This window comes from Fulmarus glacialis, unplaced genomic scaffold (assembly GCF_000690835.1).
Source record: "Fulmarus glacialis isolate BGI_N327 unplaced genomic scaffold, ASM69083v1 scaffold8648, whole genome shotgun sequence".
NCBI classification, from domain to species: Eukaryota; Metazoa; Chordata; class Aves; order Procellariiformes; family Procellariidae; genus Fulmarus; species Fulmarus glacialis.
In genome coordinates this window covers 977-23,139 of record NW_009227559.1, presented here as the reverse complement: position 1 = coordinate 23,139, position 22,163 = coordinate 977, and the positions used below count along the sequence as shown (strand labels likewise).

Sequence of the window (22,163 nt, the reverse complement as noted above, 5' to 3'; positions counted from 1 at the left end):
CAATTTTACATCAACTGGTACCACAATATCACAGCTGATAACATACGGATCCTTATATCTGCATTTAATAGAACAGATTTCCACACAAGTGGCTTCTAATGGCATGCAAGCATATAACCCACCTTTGTATCCCTGTGAAAAACATGTATGGTTTCTATTTTGGCCTGATCCCTTTTTCATAGTCTTTAAGCCACTCACACAAGCTTATAGCTTGAAAATCTACATTTATTATGCAGCTACTGCCACAAATAAATAAACCAAGCAACTTACAATGATTCTTAGCTCAAATTCAAGCCAAAAATTATCTACAGAAAGAACAGTTTTTAACAAAACAATACTGTAGATCCAAAGAAGAAATTTTTCTAAAGTTGCATACATCCTTCTCTACTTTGCCAGGAAAATTACCTTTTTTTTTTATTTTTTAAATAAAGCTTCAATGACATAATAAATCAAACCATATTTATTGGTTTAAAAGACTGTGGCAGGTTAATTTCTTTTAAAAAGAACGAGACTTACAAGTTTCCTTGCCTGGGATAATTATGACCTTATTCTACCACATTTTTTCAAATCAAATTTGCTTTTCACCATTTGTATATTGTTGATTTATTTTCTTTATCAAAACCAACTTAGACACTGAAAAACCAAATATTGTTTACTTTTCCATATCGTTTTCATTAGCATAATAATGCAATTTTACAGTCAAAATGATGCACGGGAGTATTTAAATGGAAAAACAATATATAAGGCAGCTTATTTTCATTGCTTTTTAAAATCACTTTCCCCTCATTTATACATTATGTTCTTGGGCAATCCAGAAATACTGCTTCCTAAATACATGCACACCTACAGCAGATGCCAACTAAAGAATACATTTAACAGGATCTCTTTAAGCGAAGATTTATTGTTCTAAGCTTGCCATAGAAGAACAGATGGACTCAAGCTCATTCTTCCTTAGACATTAGTTTTGTTAACCCAAAACTGATACACCTCGCCCTGGATCTCTGCCTTCTGTAGCTTTCACATCTTTCTTCCATTTTTTAAATATTAGAGAAGCCTTTCCATATCCTCAGTCACAGTACTCTCTGGCTAGGTATCATTTTATAGTACATACCTGGTTTTTTTAGAATCAAAAAATCCTAAAAATTGGCAAGATAAATATTTTAATTTTGAAACTAATTCTCATGTTCTTTATGGCATTCACTGAAAACAGGCTTTTGGAAGAAAAAAAAAAAAAAAAAGATTAAAAGGACTCTTGTATGCATCCAAGAGTTTGAAAGAAAAGAGACCTTTTCATCCAAACACTTGCAGATGTGAAAAAATGTATACATCCAAGTAACCTCTTTACATGGTATGCACGCTTTGAGGAACACAATCCATTTTCACCATAAAAAGAAACTTGACATTGATCACATCCAATGAAAAATTAGATGCTTATGAAAGAGTAAAACCAACCAGTCAGTCAAGTAATTAAAAGAAAAAAAAGAAGAGTTGCCAAGAAATCAGTGCCTAAACTACACAATTATATCCTTTAAGATCTGCACAGGACATTCAAAGTATCACTTGATTACACTGAAGAAAATACATTTAAGTAATTTAAGTAGGTGTGCAAATACCATTTCCCTGACTGAGCTGGTCATGAAGAAGCATACTCATAAAACAGACAGGTAAATCCACAGATTATGTAGCTAGACAGTCTGTGTAATCTGCTATCTATCTATTGCAAAATAGCTTCAGCTGAATCTGAAAAAACAAATAATGCCTGTAAATTTTGGGGCGGAACTCCTTTTGCCTCTTTTTACCTGTCAACATGTGGTTTAATCTAATTATCCAGCCTCTTTTAGAAGTCCATAAAGTGAGACAAGCATCTCCTAAATGGAAGCAAACCTAAATGTCTTGAAGTGGAATGAATCAGATGGTAGACACAGCTGTTTTTCTGCAACAGCTGTATGTGAAACCTAAATGAATAGCTCAGGATAGATGTATACCATTTAGATAAAACCAGTAAGGTGAGTTACCCCCAAATGTTTGGAAATCTGTACCGGAAGGGGCGAGTCTAGTGCATTTTTATGCACAGCTCAGTAATTTTTCCCACTGATTTACCGAAAGTAAACATCAAATCAGTTCACGGGTAAAAAAACAATGTCTTCACATTCCCATATCCTATAAAATATCATCTAAGAAAAATAACGTAAGACAAAAAAACCCACTAAACCTTATTCATAGGAGCACACAGCATTTAATACAACCCAAGGGAGTATTATCAGACAGCTTTTGCAGCTCACAGCAATGTCTATGCTGCCACTGCCATATTGTTAGTAAACTATTATAATAAAGTTGGATATTTCTACACAAACCACTTTACTATATTTCTTTACTCAGAAATATACTAAATGAAGAGTTTATTCATTACATCGTGTGCATTGATTCTTTCTGGAACATCAGAGATGTTAAATAATAAAATATACTTACCACGTTACGTGAAAAGCTTGTCGACATCCATGTTTATTACATGTCATACAAGCACCAGTGGCTGCTTTACTTTCTCTGCCTTGCTCATCACAAATATAGCATGTCTATCAAAGAGAAAATACTTAACATAACAAGAAGCATACAAATAAATGCTGTGCTACTCACAGGAGATTCTAGTGTGAGAACTACTGGATTCTGCAGCTAAGCTTATATAAGAACTTCTTTGTAAAAGTCTAAATTATGTTTGTTTGCAAAAGGAGATCACCTGGTAGACACTTGGGATCTGTGTAACACTTCACCAACGCTAAAGCTAATTTACTTAAATTACATATTGCTATTCAACTAGCCACTCAAACAGCCAAAGGTTAATAGCACTAGCTTCATAATTCTCCTTGCTTTCATGTTTGTGTTTATGTCCTTTTAGGTCGCAATCATTTTCACATTCATTTAACATTACCTGTACTGGTGGCATTCAGAAACATCAAATTAGACTGAGTGCCTAATGGTACAAGATACCATATGGTACACATGCATATGTCTACAAAATTACATACAGAAAAACTGCAAACTTAAAATTTTATTTGTATATTTGGTATAAAGAATTTTCAGAAGTCTCATAGCATGCTTCAATATTCATATGATGCTCAGTTACCTTTAATTAAATATGGTGTTTAACAGAACTTTGCTTTAATTTCAGCATGACTTGGACAGCCCCATAAACATCTTAGAAACTAATCAAGCAAGAACCTTCTGTAAACAAAGCTTAAATTAGTATATCAAACCCATTTCAAGCTCAAAAACAAGCTAAAATGAAAACAAACTGTCTAGTACCTGAAAATCTTTTCATAGCATTTCTGTCAATTTATTTGTTTTACTGGGATACTAGGGCAATTTGTAATATTTTCAAAAACATTCTCAGTAAAATGGAAGAAAAAGAATTAAGACAAAAAGAATCCAAAATCTTTCTCACTATTCAATACTGTTTTTTTTAAATATGTGGCCAATAAACATGGATACATGCTATATGGAAGCTCACTATTATACTAGACATCACTACAATCTCTCACCAGCATTTCAGGGAGAAACATCAGGCAAAACTAAGTCTCTCTCCATTTTTTACTGTCCTAATTACTGAAATGCCGCTTAGAGAGATTCTATCATATCACATTTATGTGTAAAATTTAACAATTTAAGAATAGGTTTTTAATGAAAGTATCCTCCAGCATTGGGGCAGTCAAGTGTCTGTTTTTAAATGAGCAAGAACCTTACTGAGCTAACAAACATCAACAACACACTGCTACCTCTGTAGAAATCCCATTACAAGATCTTAGATGAGAAGAGAGAAACTTCCCCCCCACAAATTGTCTACATTGAAACTGTAACCGACTTATTGCAGTTGTATCACAACCTCCCTTCAGTGAAGCAGAGAATGAATAGAATAATAAATAAAAAGAACATCAAACACGGGTAGTAGAAAATACAGTTTAAGAAAAATGGACCAAGATACCACTGATATAAATAAAAAGGATATAACGCAAAACCAGTTATTACTTGGAAAGACATGAAAATGAGTGAAATTCTGAGATCAGAACAGCGTTTAACAGAGGTATTTAGAACAACATTTAACATGAGACATCAGCTAACTAAAGCATTTTTGTTAACACGCAAGACTCTAGGCTAGGCAAGTCATTCTTGTATGGTTTCCACAAGACTTTTAAAAAGCATTAAACTCAATAGACAATATATCCTAAAATCATACCCTATATCCTAACATTTGAAGGATCAAAAAGGGAATAATCCTACTTAATTCTTTGCCTTGCTCCCTTTGTACATCAAGATAGTGCATATAAATAATTCAGTTGTTTGACAGGGTCTGAGACTGGCTGCTTTATAGCTTTCCATACCACGACCTGACACATTCAGATTTTAGGAACAAACAAGGTCATGATCTATCAACCTCATCTGAGTAACTATATTAAAGTGTAAGTAACTTCAAAAGTAAGGTACCTCTATAAACAGAGAGTTCAACAGACTCCATAAAACACAAGCTCCAGTTACTGTTCTGTTTTTTGCAGAGTTTTGCCTTAAGATCTGTAATTTTTTTCCTCACTGAAGCTCAGAAAGAAAAGTGATATAAGCATTCCATTTAGTAAGGATGTACGCCCTGCTTTTTCAACACTACATACTATATTTAGGATCTGTTTCAGGACCCCTTAAACAAATTGACAGTAAAATTACTGAAAAATTATAATAAATGACCAGCTACATTACAAAAAAGTTTAAACACAACATGGTGGACTGCCTACCCATTTTAACAAGCTCAATGAACTTCTATCCTTCCTACAATAGTCATGGGAAGTACAAAACATGTTTCCTAATCTTCCATATGAAATGGGGACAAAGAAGGTTCATCTTCCCGTTCCAACATGGTTCTCTCTAAAGCTGAGCTTCTCATACTTCTACCTTCTCTTAGACACACAAACAATTCCAGAAGCCTGAGAACCTTTATCTTTCACAAAGCAGAAAACCAAAGACTTTCATGCATTTGCAAATCCATGCAATTGCTACACCTCCTCTGAAACCTCTGGAATGGGGAAGTGTAAAACTCTGTGTCCCACCACCTACAGCAGCGCTGCTCTTCAGAGCTCTTAAGGGAAGAGAGTACTTAGACTTCTCCCAAACTCATTGGAAAATAAGCAAAACATTACACAAAGCTTTTGATTCAGCAAGGAAATTTTGCTCAAAAAATACAACAAATATCTTAGTTTCTTTAATGGCAAAATATATGTTTTGCAAAGCTGCCTTTATGTTTCTGCCAGTATTTTTTCTTCAAATTTCAAAACGTAAACCTTCCCTGCAAAACCAAAGACAGAAGGGAAGATGAGGCAAGAAAAAACTTATAAAACAAAAAAGTAATTTGAGAAATAGTTTACTCTACTTGTAACAGCTACCCAAGAGCATTCCCTGCTTACAGAATCAAACCTAGGAGTATGTACAGAAATTTCTCATTGTTGCAGCAAGTACTGAAATAAAAGTCTAACAGCTGCCTTTACTACTAGGCAGATCAAGAAACTCCAAATGCACTTATTTTTTAATCAGCTCTTAAAAGAGATTCCTAAAAGCAGTAATTATATTCAATTACCACATACTTTCAAATGAACCTGAAAGAGAGAAATAAAGCTCACATAAAATAAATAGAGATTATCCATGCATAACCATCCAAGGAATAACAAACACCTACTAAATAGGAGAGCAACTACTAGTCCATTTCTTTTTGGAACCAACTGTATAAGAAGAGCTTTCCTGTTAGTTAACCCACTAATCAAGTCATTCAGCGGATTCATTCTGTAATGTGACGGTTCTTATCCCAGAAGCAGGTAAACTTCAGGGAAATAGCAGCCAAACACCTTTAGATTGATAAGCCTCATGTTGCTGTCTACTGTTTTTCTTCTTGCATTTAAGATTAATGCACTTTGTAATATTGCATATTTTTCAGTGTTCAATAAAGAAACAAGTGCATCGAAAAAACTGTGTAAATTAAGTAGTATCTCCTGGCAAAACTCCAATGACGTTTGTTTCTATTTTAAAGACTACAGTATAAATTTTCCCTTATGGTAATTTCCATTGACCTGTATTTTCCCTCAATTCCATATGCTAGCCTTCTATGTGTATTCAGCCGCCTATGCAGAATTATTTAGCACTTCACAGGAAATCTTTCTTAAAATCATCTATTCCAACCTGAGTTTACAGACAGAATGAAATTAGCACTAAGCCTCTGTAAAAGGAGAAACAACTCTAGTCTTTTTTTCCTAATTACACATTTACATTTGTTCACAATGCGCCACAAATGTTTTAAGAACTGTTTGCCATATCTACTTCTCAAAAAAACTGCTTTTCTTTCCCATTTTCTCTCAAATTGATAAAGTCAGAGTTAAATGCTTTACAAAGCTTCTGATCTAAAAAATGTATCATTTAAATAAACACAGTTTATACTGAATAGCAAGGGGGTGGGGAGGTGAAGTTATTGCAGGCTGAAAAGGGAAATAGTAGTTGTATTGATTTTGGTGGTATTGCTCAAAACCAGCCTACTTGGGAACTGGTGGCAGTTTAGCCACAGCAGTACCAAACTCAGCACTGGCGATGGATCTATCAAAAAAGTTGGCAGAGTCCCCAGTCAGCGACTGCCTCTTAAATTCTGTGCTGTTACAACTAGACTGCTGTTGGTGAAGTTAGATTGGTTTCACGAGGTTTGCTGCAGCAACTGCACTATAGGCATTTCTTTGATTTCCTTGAAATCCACAACCACTATCTCACTGAACCAAATAGACCAAATAAAGACAGCAAGAACCAGGTTCTGTAAAACAAGAGGGAAAAAAAAATATAGTAATTTGCAGGCTAGGGGTGTGACTCCAAACTTTGAAATTTGTAATATAGGTCTCATTATATTTTACAATATACTGTAGAGGTCTGTATAAAAGTAGTTTTAGGCTGACTGTTACCATGGAAAATAGGCCCAAATCAGAACACCCACCAAAAAATGCAGAAAACAAAAAGCTTGACACCATCAGGAACTTTATCTACATAAGCTGTATGGCACTAGTAATTATCTAGCAAGCAAAAAAAAAATCATGGTAACTACAGACCAACAAAATGCAAATACAGAATTTTAGCAGTAAGAGACAACTATACATTGTATATTTGGACGAAAAACAGTTCAAGAAAGAAGCAACTTGAATTAAAAGACTAAAGACATAGACCAACAGCGGACTTTGTGAACAAGTAATATTATAAGACACAAGGTACATTTTTTGAAGTTACAAGGCTTTACTCATCCAATATCAATTACCATCAGTGGAAATGGTGCAAAATAAAACAAAATCCAAAGTGTTCCACAAAATTTTTGAAGTACATTAGGGAAGAACCACTACCAGTTAAAAAAAAACCATTATGACTACTACTCAAGTTAAAATGAGAAAACATATGTGCTGTTGGCCCAGAGTTGAGGAGAGAGAGGAAATAAACTCATCTGCCACAGCAAATCTGTACTGCTTTGTGTCCAAGCTCAAAAATTTTATTAGTTCTGCACTTAATCTCACTGTCGCATGTCCTTGCAATGCAAAAGAAAGCCAATAGCAAGGAGCCAATACAGATGCTCAGGTACCACATAATGAGGAAGCATGAGAAGAACCTAGATTTTGATTCCTGGCTTTTCGGATACACTGGTAAATAAGATGGGCAAAACATACTGACAGCAATTATGAGAATGCGAAACAGACAAGGAAAAGACCGAAGTACAAAAAAAGAAAAAATAATAGGAAAACAGGAGGGGGCGCATAAATCAGAGATGTAAACTGAAGAAAAAAAAAAAAAAAAATAATAATGGGAGGTCACAGAGACAACGTGAAAAGGACTGGTTTCCCTGTAGGAAGAACACCAGAGGTGATACATGTCTTTTTTTTTTTTTTTTGCTTTCTTTCTTTTATAACACAGTCTATTCCTCTTTTACCCCAGTGTCCACAAACGACCATAAAATAAGAGAAAGAAACTAGAGGTAAAAAGAACACAAGCAAAATATGTAACAAAACTGATCAGAAATTCAGACAGTTGGCTGTTTATAGAAGGGAAAAGATAAAAATACAAAGGAGGAAGTAGTTAAATCTAGTGGCGAAGAGGTAGTATAAGAGAAAAGTAGAAAAACGTAACTATCAATATAAAACATTAATAAGTTACTTTTACATGGCTTTGCCTTTTTTTTTTTTTTTTTTAAAAATTAAATAAAGTCTCACCACACTTCATAAAACATTCCATCTCACTCTGATACTTATTTAGGAGCAGTTCTTCTACAAGCAAATAATCCCACTAAAGCGAATACTGTTTACAAAGGCAAAAGTCTGCCAGCTTTTGCTTCAATATATTAGCATAGCTTTTCTTCCTAGAAGAAATGTTTATGAACATCATATCAATACTTAAAACAGTAGGACTTAGTGGTAATTAATAATAACATTTCAAATAAGCTGTAATAATATTTCAACCTATGGGAAATATTTCACATTCCTTTCAAAATAAACTGTTATTCAAAGATCACGATATTTTTAATTAACAAAACAGTCCCTAATCTGTAAAAGAATAATGAGACATGGCAGATAACCTTACAGTTTAATTTAATCATAGAGCTTTCTTAATTCTTGAATTTATCATAATGCCATAGCAGAAAACATACACCGTTACTGCAAACATTTATGAATTTTATATAAAGCGCATTCTAAGAAGTGTAGTTTTAGATTATTAAAGCTCACAAGTTTTAAAATAAATACATTAGATTTAGATAAAAAGACATATAATTATACCTTATTATAACGATCATGAGGAACAGACTGCAACACGATAGGTTCCATCGTAGAAACATTTGCAAATTGCACCTCGGGAATGTACAGAGCACAAACCACATGAGCCCAACCTACAAAAAGTTATAATTGTATTTAATTTTAATGTTTTCTTAGAAGCTTAAAGGACATTTCAATTATAGTACAAAGACCTTTTACAACACTTTTTTCCATGGACTATTTTAACTGTTTAGAATATTACAGACATAAGTTACTTAAGTCATGTTTACATTTCATTTTATATTATCCAAAGTTTAGATGAGCTGTAATAGATTTTAAAGTTTATTCAGTGGAGAATTTATACAAATAATACTCCATGAAATCCAAATACTAATGATTTATACAAACAGTGACACAAACAGAAAAACGGTTATTTCCTTAAGTTTCTTGGATTAACATAGTCATCGCATAAAAGCTATGCAAATTCCTGCAAATGAGAAATATCCTCTGAACAAACTAGTATCCATGTAAGCATTACCATCATATGAGACTTCTGTGTACACTTTTTATTTAAACAAAGTCATTCTAATTTGACTAGACTCCTGTATTCTTTCTATAGAAAGAAATCCCAACACACACACCCCCTCTATGAAATCTCTTCTTTTCCTTCTTTAAAGGTGTGGCCAACTCATTTTTTCATAGGAATATCAACTCCTATATCGAGTCCTGTTCTAACTCATTAACTTGGGGTCATCAATAAATGCTTAGTTACTTACTGTACGGTGCTTTAACAACATTTCAAGAAGTAAACATTTGGTTGGATGGGGGCGGGGGGAAACACCAATTCAGAAAGAAACCTACTAATTTTATGCCTTTTTTCAATACTAAGATCCTGAGAGTTGTCAGTTTGTTTCAGTGGAGGACAGTTTGCCATAACTGTAAATTTAGCAGAAGCTGCTATATAGCTAACCCAGCATACTAATATACTGACACTAATAACAGAATTACATGACTAGTATCACGTAGTACAGAGCTACCTCATCTGAAAGTGAACTTCATGTGGCTAATCATTTAGCATGAATTCTGTACTTCCCCAAGAGGAAAACTAAAGTCTTTTGTCATAAGACCTTCAGTACACCTTAAAAACAATTGTGCTTTCCTCCTACCCAGGCTTTCTGGTATGCAAATATTAAGGACATAAAATGACAGACTTACATAATTAGATAATCTAGCGGATTATTAGATTAGGTAAACAAAGTAAATTATCATTGTGCAAATGCATCCTATAACAAAAAAAAAAACCAAAACAAACCTCACCATACTGCCTCAATGCAGACCTTTCTGAGTTCTGTTTTCATCTTAGATTTTCTCTTTTTAACTCCTCTGCTGAATCTAAAGGTTCTTAATTTCTTCACCCAACTGTACTTTGACTCTTAAACTGAGCTAAACATAAAATTGTACTTACTTACAGTAGTCTTGTTGAGACTCTGGAATGATATTTAATATTTGGAATCGCGTATGTGCTTTTTATTCTTTTCTTAAAGCACAAATCTTTTCTAGTTGCTTCCAACCGATTGGTGTCCCCCCTCCCCATTTGCTAAATTGGTAGCTGTAATTTTACAGAAACTGAAAAGCGCACACACAGCTCTTATAGTCAACATAACATGCATCATTCTAGTATTTCATCTGCAACTAAATACAGTATCTGTGCTGCTTCATCATTTTATTCACAAATAGTTTGTAGAATTATTCCACACAGAAAAAGCATGAGACTAATAAAAGAATAGGGAAAAGAAAGTATAAACTGCCAACTTGAGCTGCTTTTAAAAAAGGTTCCAACAGACCATTTAAAAATTATCATTAACAGACAGACTGAAAAAAACATTAAAATCGCAGTCTTCTTTTGTTCTCTCCGCTACTTGAAATATCTTCAGGGAGTAAGTGTTTATAAGGACTTTTCGAAGACTTGCAAACTGCCCTAAGCCAGAGTCATCTTACTGAAGACAGATAAATAAATGTTAACATGGTGTTAATGGTGAATATTTATCTTTAAATCTCCTCTCAAAAAATTGACTCAAATAGAAACACCATTCACCTAATAAAACCATTAAACCAGTAGAAAAGTGACACTGAAATTTAAAAAAAAAACCTTCTTCAGTTAGTTACTCATAAACAGATGGCAAAAGCTTTTACTTCAGACTTAATTAAGCCTGTACTCCGTTACACTTATAATGAAAAATTATTATGTAAATATAAAAAACATACCAGAGACATTAAAAAAAAAAACCCACTTATTAAGCCAACTGCAATTTAGGTAAGTAAAGAATTTTCACTACAAGAAACCAGTTTCAGAATTAACTTTAGCTGAATACTACTCCATCACTATCAAAAAAAGAATTAAACAATATAGCCAGAAACCTACAAACTTAATACATTCTGATTTCCAAAATATACAGCGCAAAATATCCAAAATATCCAGGATAGTTGTGGGCAATAGCACTCCTTTATCTTTCATGATAACAAGAACAGTATCTATATAATGAAACAAATGAGGTACCACAGCACTAACACACTTTTTGAACAAGCGGTCAATAAGTGCCCAGGGAACTGAGGACAAGGGACCTTTTCCATTGGTTTCCATCTGGTATCTTTAGACCCCAGATAATCTGACTTTGCTGAAAAATCACCACCTGTCCAATAAAAATTTAACCATAGGGGACGCGGCAGCACCCTTATGTTACCAGCCTCAAACACCTACATCATAAAAGACGACTTAACTCCAGCACCAGCTCCGACTAGGACTCAGAGACCCCATACACAACTGCTTAAATGTTCTTTTGTCCAAAGTTTCACCAGTGAAGAAATATAAAATTGTCAGAGAGCAACACCCAGCTCACCTGGAAGAACCTTTTGCAGCTCTCCCTGAAGAAAGAATAAGACAGACACTTTTCCATAACAAGCGTGATTAAGGACTGGTTGCCTAAAGGTGCTGCGAAATCTCCATCTTTGGAAAGCTCAAGAAGATCTGTAGACTCCTCCACAAATCTTGTCAATTTAATGGAGGTCAAGAAGATTCAGTTTCACCATGTAAGGACCAGATAGTAGTGGAGGAAAATAGAAAAGGAAGCAAACAACAATCATCTTTTTCCTAAGCATCAAAAGACTAGTCACTTTCGCTACAAAGAGTAAGCATGGAAGCAAGAACACCTACAGCCAAACAAACTAAGTGTGATAACTCTCCTCCATCTCACTGATGGAAGAACAAGCCACTAGCATATAAGCAGACTTTACTTTTAATGTTTTCTGCAACTGAGAGGGCTCTTGACTATAACAACACAGTGAGAAAATGCCTCCCCCATCCTCCGCTGCCACTTCCTTCTCTTCTAGACAACTACTCTCAGGCAGAGCACTGAGCTCAGAATCCCAACAGAATAAAGTACCTATTGCCATGTTCAGAGTTGAGTGCTTTTGTTTCTTACTGGATGACAACTGCCTACTTTCTCTGCAGGGATAATGAAACATCCTAAAGAGACACCCACGTAAACTGTACATATAGCTGATAAGAGAAGCACGCATTTATAAAGACTTATGATATTTAAGACTGCATTAAAATACATATTTTTCAATTAACTCCATCTAAGCTATAAAGATTGCACTGTAAACTTCCTATTCAAATGACTTGCTATGTTATTCTTGGGCAACTATCAACTTCATCAGCAACTATACATCTTTTTCTTCCCCTCCCCCCCCCCGCCAAACCATCATTAAATCCAGTCCTTTTGAGCCTTCCCAATGTTTAAGTGTGGCCATTTTATGTATATGCTTTCTCAATAATAGTATTTTTACCAGATGATAATGCCTGGCTTGCTTATTCTGAAATAAACTTAGGCTTTAGCTTAAAAACAAGAAATTAAGAAATGTATTATAAGGATTCAAATCAGCCACTGAGTTTGCTTGTTTCTGTGCATTCTTACCAGAACTGCTTTCTCCAAAACTGCTGAAAAAAATACGCACAGCAGGCTACCATGGTCTGGCAGCTTCACTGCCTCTTTTGCTTTAAACAATGCAATATTCTACAACAATCAATGCCTCCATCCAAAAACTGTAAAATGTCATCAGTTTTTGGTTATTACTTATTAGAAACAACTTATTGGTGACAGCCAAATTAAAATTAAAAATATTTATTTCAACTGTGCTTTCGAGTCCAATAACTTTGGGAAATGTTGCGCACCTTACAAAAAAAAAAAAATCCACTGTGCTTTCTAAGATAACATCACATGAGTATAGCTAAGACACTTTCTTTTGAAGAGATCTTAGGGAACAACTTCAACCAACATTAAAACAACATCAAAACCACATATAAACCAACTCCAAGATTTACTTTGATAACAATAATAATGAAAACAGTTTTCTCCAATATCAGAAATTGGAAATTCATGCTGAAAAGCCTTCAAAGTTGAAATACGTCTTATGAAACTTCCAGCTTTTCACTTGAGTCCTTTTTTATTTTGATTTATCCCTCAGAAAGACACACCACTGAGTTTTGCCAGTTTTTACATCTTGTTCTGGCATGCAAGATGTTTAATTACCAGCACAGAATCTATCCAAATTTTACCAATCTTTTGCTGAGATTTTTATTTCAGGTGCCTAACTATTTTTTAGCTCAATGAAAACCTAACAGTACAGACTTAATGGGTATAATTTGAATATACATTATTCATTAACATTCGGAGTAACAAATCTCGGGCTCCAGAACCCTAACTGAAAATAAGTAGTTGATCTGTTACCTCAATGCGACAGAGAACAGGTAACTCCTAACAATTTCACCATCAGCAAACAAAAGACTATTGCCAACAAAGAACTCTATAACTAGAAGCAAACTCTAACAAAGTAATCTAAAATTAGCAAATAAAACCCAGGGAGATAAATAATATACAGTACATTATCCATCTAACTAAATTTTTGCCTTTACAACTACTGTTTAAGTGTTCAAAACTTGACCCACAAGCACTTTCACTATAAAGTCATAGTACTTTTAAATCATCTTCCAGTGCAAATTTTTAAGCCTTGCTTTTATAATCTTTTACTTCATAATAAAATAACAGCAACAGACTTACAATCCATCCTACCATCCAAATCAAGAGAAGTCCACCTATAGCTTGTGAACTTACAGACACTGAGTAGGCACTACACTAGCGCTATGTCCCACAACCAATGTTGAAGCTGTGCTGCAAAGCAGTAACAGACTGTAGAGGTGAAGTCACACTGAGATCCAGCCACAGTGCCAGTGTGGTCCCACAAGAGAGCTCTGGGATGTCATCACCATCTCCTAACTGTGCACCAATTCCAGAGTAAAATTTGTTTATGCGTTCTGTGTAAGTTCCTAAAGAGTCCATTATATCTCACTAAGGAGATTTTACTTTATTTGTAACTACAGCTCACTCCTAAACGAAGTGAATATATTCTTCTAGCATGGAAAAATCTTTCTCTGTTGAAATGTTAGTTTCTTATTAGGGTTGCTCCAGGTTGCAGTTTAAGGATACACCTCAATCCATTTCAGCTGTGGGCTGTCACTAACAGGTAAGGTCTCACCTTACTCTTCACTTTCAACTGTACATCCCTACCCTCTCCCCGTTGTATAAGCTTGCCATGTAGCAGGGCAGATAAAATTTTATTCACCTGATTACTAAACTTGGGGTTATTCATCTGATTACTAAACTAAAGTTTACCTTGCAGTAAGATCACTAAATAAGTTGATGCAATCCATACTGAGGTCATGTGATTATCATATGCAAAACCACCAGTGAAGAAACACCCAGTCATGGGAAAACCACCATCCACTCCTTTAAGCAGAAGTCAATAGCTGTCCTAGATTACATGAAATTGCACCCTCAGCGTCCACAACTATCAGATCTGCTGACTGACCCCAAGACTCAGCTCCATCCCACTCTGAAAGGTGAATCCAGCAAAGATGTACTTAAGACCGTTACTGTTACTATTTGCAGAGGGTAAGATTAAGTACTATTTTAGACCTCTATTTAAGTGTTTCTTCATTAAGGCATTCCACACCCTTTTGTTTTGACCCTCATCTTCCTTTCCTCTAAAGACAATAAAACTTGCAAAAAAGAAATCTGTCAGCTTAAGTTACTGTCTTTTCCTTACCCCAGTAAACACAGTTTTAGAGTTTGCTATAGTTAATATAGTATTATTGACTAATGATCTGCTCTTTTCAAAGGTGGGTAAAAAGAAGGTGCTCACACTAACTGCTAGAGATCTCACCAGTGTGGTTGGCAGTCAACCTATCATTGGTACACTGAATGAACCAACAGACAATTTCTGTTAAAAAACAAGTAAATAAATACTGTTTGTCTGTGAAGAAAAGGCTTCACTCTACAGAGTCCTACCATAGAATTTCACCGAACTCTCCATTTATCAAAATTTGTTCCTAAAGTGAAGAATTGGTACATAAGAAAAATTTACTTTGGGTCATTATTCAGCAGCATAACAAATAGTTTGTTTTTGAAACAGCTACAGATTACATTCCACTGGTCCACTAAGTAAGCTAATGGCTTTAATAATTTTATCCGGCATGCTATGGCATTGATGAGTCTCTTCCCCCTCCCTCAAGAAATCCTTTTATACAACAAAAGGAAAAAATGTCATAAATATTTATCTAAAGCTCTAAAATGTTTTTTCCCTAGTTATACATTATGATCACTAGCAATGTAGGTAATAAATATACAATATAGATTATATGATAATGTGTATATTAGTAAAATATTTTAAATTGCTTATCCATTTTTACTGTCTTTCCCAGCAAAAAAAAAAAAAAAAAAAAAAAAACAAACACATACAAACTCCTGCAAATCTGCGCAAAAGGACCAGAACATTTGTAGGTAAGCACTTCTTGCAAAATGCATATGCCTGAATGTGTACATATGACATTATACCATCCATATTCTTAGACATTAATACCAGAACAGTAAATCTGACGGTGAGAGCTGCTGACTCTAATAATAACAATAGCAATAGGAAAACCTAACATATGATGTTTTTATAGACTTGGGAGATCCCAACGCTAACCCAGGGGTTGGGAAGAGGGCCTGCACGATGACATAAAACCACCACATTGTTAGCTGGCCTTTTCCCAAGCAGCTGCATGAAACAAGTCTTGGTGAAAAGTCACACAAAGAATGCTGTTACACAGCATTCCTGATCATCATCCAGTAGAATCAGATTTCAAAGTAACAACTTGTACAACAAAATCAAGCCTTTCAGGCTTACAGAAAACTGTGGACGAAGATTACTGTAAGAAAACTATTTAAACGGAAGATGCGCAATATTAGATACAACTGAACAATTTGCTCAGAAGAACAGATGCATACTTAGTATTATGAGAAGGTAAAAGAATTGGCATTCAAAAAACTATAATCAGTTCAAATGGTCGTGATTTTATTTCCTCCTCACTGAGTGTCAAAAACTCAAAGGAAATTACTGCAACAGTTAAGGAAACATTACTGAATTGAAAAGGCCCAAAACTGTCAAACAGTCTACAGTTCTCAAGTATCTTCAAACAAATGCTCACTTGTTGCATTTCTGTTTTTCAAAAAAATGTGTTTATATTTGGTCCAACTACTAATCCACATACAGAGTACAAAGCTAAAGAAAAGTTACTCTCTCTTTCAATAGCCTTCTTACACATAAGACAGCAAATCAATAAGCAACTCACACATATCAGTTTTTCTCATTTTAAAAAACTTTTCTATCCAGTCGTGTTTAAAACCACAGTAGTGCCCCTAAATGAACATGAATACCAAACTTAGCAAGGAATTTTGTCAATAAATATGTTCAAAGAGAAAAGTTCCTTTTTCAACTCAATCCTACTTTTCTGCTTCTAGTATCAATTAAACATAAATAAATAAATAAAACAAAACCCAGTAAATAACGTAACAGAATTTATAGAACTGCAGTCTCTGAACACTGAAAAAGTGCTAACATTTATGGAAAAACAAATTCCGCAAAGTCCACATAGAGGGAAGACTATTTTTTGTTCACAAAACTTAACCATAGCTGTAGGACAATCACAGATATTAGGCAGCTGAATACTAAAACGTATTCAAAGCTTATTCCTAAAATTTCTGACAATCACCCTGATCATAACCATGCAATGTCCCACTACTCTTAACAAATCAATTAAATTGAATGTGCAGCTAAATACAGTCAACTCTTGATAATCCTTAGCACGGATAACCTGCCACAGATAAGCCACACCATGGATATTAGTCCAGGCTACTACATTCTGCTAAATGCAACTGTATTGTTTCCAAGATCTGTGCAAGTGCAGGAGCAGAATGACCATTTTCACATAGTGTGAAGGGACTGAACAAACATTTGCAACCAGACCTTAGCTGCTTCTGTTCAGGGTCAGTTCGGGTCTCTGACGATGGAAAGCACATGACGGACACTGAAGCAGACTAGGACATGTTCTGCTCAAATCCAGACAGAATTATCTCTTTGGGCTCGCTACAGGTTCTGATTACAGCGACAGCCGCCACCATCACCAAGCCAAGAACAGGCAGGCATCTGTGTACTCTCCAGTGTACCAAAAAAGGTTATGAGCAACGAAAAATGCCATTTCCGTTTGGCACTTCACATGAACTCTTTAGTCCTTCCAGATCCAGACACCCTAGCAACTTGGTGCAGAACCATCTGCATGAGTTTCCAACGCTAAGTAGAATGTTTCCACAACACTGTCTAGAAAACACTTGGCTAGTATAGTCACTATTATCTAGCATAACTGAACTTCCCCTATCCCACTCCACCTCCAATAACCCAAATAGCTAAGAGTTAACTATGGCTGTAAAAATAGTTAATGCCTCAAAAATGTAAACTGCCCCTGTCTTCTGTTCTCAGAGCAGATGCAGAAAACAGTCCACTCAATTTTAAGAACATTCTTCAGGCAAAAGCCATGCTAAAATCAATACTTTGGTTCCAATTTCAGGATCTGTCCTAGTCTTGAGGTAGTATGAATGTTTAGGCTACTGAAAATATTCTGTAATCAATAAGAAAAATTTGTACCAAAAAATGGTGACCCATAATTACATTCGTAGTCTATGTTAGGGAACACTAAACCATATTTTAATAATTTTGCAGTCTAGAGATTCCATGGCATTATGTACAGTAGATTTGCTTCTCTAAAATTTCATATTCAGCTCTGGTAAGGATTATGTATCATTTGGAAGACATATAGAGAAATGGAAAGGGGATGGTCAGTTTTCTGTACAAGGAATGCCCAGTCAGTCTGGGCTCCTTCATCCTGAAAAGGCGACAAAAGACGAATATGACAGAGGTCTATAAAGCCAGAAGAGGTATTGAAAAGCTGAACATAGAAGAATTGTTTTTTATCACTTCCTAACACCTAGCAAGTGCCAAGTGGCATCAAATAAAACCGTGAGGTAACAGGTTCAAGACAAACCAGCATACATCTTGACACATTGTACAGATCAACCACAAAATGCCTTGTCAGACAACATTATGGACACTAACCTTTATACAGAAGTGGACACATTAATAGTGTGATGGACTTTTGTTCCATTAAACACAAAAAATACCACCTCTGGTTAAAGAAGTCCAAAAGCGTAAATTCTTGTAGGCTGGGAAAGTATTCTGAGAAAGCATGCAAGAATTTTCCCAAGAATCCAGTTCATACTGTTAAAGAGAGCAGGCCAAATGTTGTTTGGCCTCCACGATACTCTCCTCTCCTATTACGATCTCAGGCCAGCACTTTAAAGTCCTATATAAGATCCATGACAGTACTGCTCCAAAAATGCTGTATTTATGGTACCACTGAAAACTGTAATTCTGTATTTGCCATAGATGATACTGGAGAACCCAACATTAACCCTCAGCAACTGTACTGATAAGCATGACAAAGGTACAATAGATGTCTCCAATCAGAAATGTAAAACCTAAGAAGCAAATCTAAAGAAGTGCTGATCTCCAGAAAGTCAGATAAGCAGTAAAAGGAGAGAGAGAAGGAAGAAGGTGGCACGCAACAAAAAAACCCCACAGCATACGAACACAAGCACACCATACACCACCATCACTATTTTCTAGTCAGTCAGTAACATTTAAAAACAAGTTTGATTCCTAGACTACTTTGTCATTGTAATGGTGGTGTATGGTGTGGTCGTGCCCCAGAGTTTTTAAAGGCAAGATAACACAATTACATAAGAGCTATAAGATACAGTTATAAGGTACAGTTGTGTCACTGACTTAAGACAGATAGTGTACAGGCTGCTGCTAAAAGAATAGTCCTGGTCATTCCCCTATATCAGCATTAGCATGGTCAGCTGGATCAGGGAACTGATTTCATTTAGCTGCAAATGAACGGGCGTGGGGGGGAAGAAAACAAAAAAAAAAGTTTTAAATGCTAGTACCATCACAAAGGAGGAGGAAGTAATGCATAGCAAGGACCCTCCCTGCAGTAACAGCATCTTACTGCAGGCTAAGAAAATCACAGAAGCCTATAGTAAAAGCTCAGTAGACGAAAAAACATTAAGATTCCTGACATGAAAGAAAATACAGTATTTTCAACAGCCAAACAAAACACATTTCTTCACATTATTAAAAAGTGCATATTCAGAAAACTGTTACCAAAAAAAAAAAATTTTTAAAAAAAATCTGCAAGAGCAGCAGACCACGTATGAGCTAAGCTATCTGCATATTCAAAACAAAAACTGCATTGGTTTTCTGGCCACAAAATTAAGTTACTATTGACAGAAGGCAGAAAGAAGCATAACTTTATATCACTGACATAAAATCAGTAATTTCTTCACTTGTTCTGAACAGGTAAGACCATTTAATTATTTCTATACTTACAGAAAGACTCCATAATTACATATTTCTAAAGCTGTATCCTTACAAGGTTTTATCAGAAATGCTTGTTTCAAAGTTTTTTCAGGAATACCTTCATCTTTTTACCATTTCGCTTGGCAACAAATGGTGTAACAGCATTAAAAAAAAATTCCAAGTATTAACCTACTGTAAATATAATTTTAAACTGACAAGCCCATTACATGACTTTCAACAATATTTCCTTAAGTCTGAAACTCTTCTGGCACAATCCCTTGTTAGGCAACTCTTTGAAAGGAAAGCTTCAGGTTAAGAATGTAGATTTCTGAAATACAATACCAGTCAGAGTTCTTTTTTTCCAAGGTTCACATCCTTCTGTAAAGCTGTTCTTTAAAGACCATTTGGTCCATAAAGTAGAATTTGCTGTATTCAACACCATGGACAAGACCTATTACTGAGGGAGGGATGCTTCCAGAAGGTGAAGTACAAATTCTTAAGACTTATTTGCTACTAAATTTTCACTATGAAGATTTCACTGATGAAAACAGTTGGTCGTACTGAAAATTGAAAATTATAACAGGGACAATATTGTTCATACAGTGTGACATCTTTGCTATTTAAACTTAAATAATTTCAATCTTATACAGTAACTCACTTTCAGACAAGAATTCATAATTACAATTAATACAGCTGTAAGAGAGATAACTAAAAGGATGCTCAGATCTTTGATGCATACTGTGAAAATATGTTCTCAAGACTTTATGCAAAAAAAAAAGTTTCAAAATTACCATACAGAATAGCAAGGCATTCCCAAACACTACTTTAAGTATAAAAACAGAAAACACTTCAGCCACTTCACACTTCACAAATTTTACTGTATATTTCAAGAGGTTTGAGGCTTTCTTATTACTTATTTCCTAAAAAAGCAAGTGTCCAGCTGCCATTTTTGAAGAAATTAATTCAACACTGCTATGTATCAACCTGTCTGAGAGGAAGAATAGTTCTAAGGCTAAAGTACTGGGCTGGCACTTAAGATGGTAGCTTCACTGACACACAGACAACACAGACTTAATACAATCTCCCAACATTCACAAATGACACTAAGTTCACTAATGTGTTTGAGATAAGCAGACACTAGAATGGTGAATGCTAGAGCGTATGCTGTACATTGCAGCCAAAGTGTAGACAAGGGAAAGGGTAGATCAGCCCGAACACAAGCAGGCTCTGCGTTTCTGCAACTCAACTGCAACAGAAATAGCAAAGCTGCATCAACTGCGTCAATACTAAGCTAAATTAAGATATAAATTAGTTAGAATATTACGTATGCAGCATAAAATCTCCAGAATACAATTTACACAGAGTGTTCAAATGAAACCCAGAATCCTGATCATACTTTCTCCTCTCACAAGAGAAAGGGCTCAGTGTCAAAATGACCAGGCTATTTACAGATAGATGATGGACAGGAATTTAGAAGTATCTAGTAAAGAGAGAAAAGGAATTCCAAAAGTGATTGAAAAGTTAATTGAAATTTTTCATTCATATTACCCGTTAGTATAAACACAACCAAGACAGGATATTCAGTGGAGACTTTCTCTAGCAGTTCTACTCAGCAGGAGCAGAACTGATGATAACCTGAACGATGAAATTAGAAAGATGCAAGGGACAGGTAATCACTACTGCAACTTTTCAGCTCTAACTTCTTTGTTACAGAACATATTAGTAAATCAGGCATGAAAGAGCTATCGTTTGAAAATGCACTGGTGCATTCAGTCTGGGCTACAGACATAAAAATTCCATTTTCCTCCATGAATAGTACACTTTCAACAGCTTTCTATAAATGTTCAAACTCCAACTGAATACACATAAAATTTATCCTTTTTCCCCATTAAAATCTTATGTTAAAATGCAGTTTCTCCTTCATTGTAACTCTTTCTAAAAATAAAACTAAGAATAATGATTGATGTTCGCAAACTAAATTCAACTTAAATTGGACAACTAAAGGTTACTGTAAAATAGTTCTCTTTCCAAACCAGCCAGTGTTTTCATTTATGTTTTGGATCCCTATAATTTTTTTTCACAGTCTTATTTCCCTCATACAAAATAAGAGAGTTCACAAAAAAAAAGAATAAAACTTACCCCCATTATCTGTTCTCTTTAAAGCACCATCCTTATGAGGGCATAATTCACATCTCTAGGGAAAAAAGCAAAAATAAAATAAAAAAATGGAATGATCATAGGAGCATTGAAAAAGAAACCACACACATCAAAACTGTTAGCTGTCATTAAGGAAGCAACCATTCCTTCAAAGTGAATGGGTGTGTTTTCCCTTAACCTTTACTTGAATATTGTTAGTTTGTCACAAAAGAAGCCTTCTCCTTCAGATCTTGAAACTATATTTAAACTATTCGCAGTTCCACCTCCAAGTTTTTATTCCTGGATTCCACACCCTGGAATTCTGGAGACAAGCCTCCAAAAACCATAGCGTGGGGTAGACTCGCTTGATAAGAAACTTGGGCA

General features: G+C 35.1%; 1 protein-coding gene across 1 annotated transcript in view; it reads right to left on the bottom strand.

Moving 5' to 3' along the window:
• MLLT10 (myeloid/lymphoid or mixed-lineage leukemia (trithorax homolog, Drosophila); translocated to, 10) overlaps positions 1-21,837 on the bottom strand; it is a gene marked incomplete at its 5' end in the record, with an annotated part of 107,716 nt that extends 85,879 nt beyond the window's left edge. Inside the window, 3 exons of the mRNA XM_009583179.1 lie at positions 2,470-2,573; positions 8,817-8,926; positions 21,783-21,837. Of these exons, the coding sequence (XP_009581474.1) occupies positions 2,470-2,573; positions 8,817-8,926; positions 21,783-21,837 (269 nt within the window). The remainder of the gene's footprint in view (positions 1-2,469; positions 2,574-8,816; positions 8,927-21,782) is intronic.
• Between the last annotated feature and the right edge of the window lie 326 nt (positions 21,838-22,163).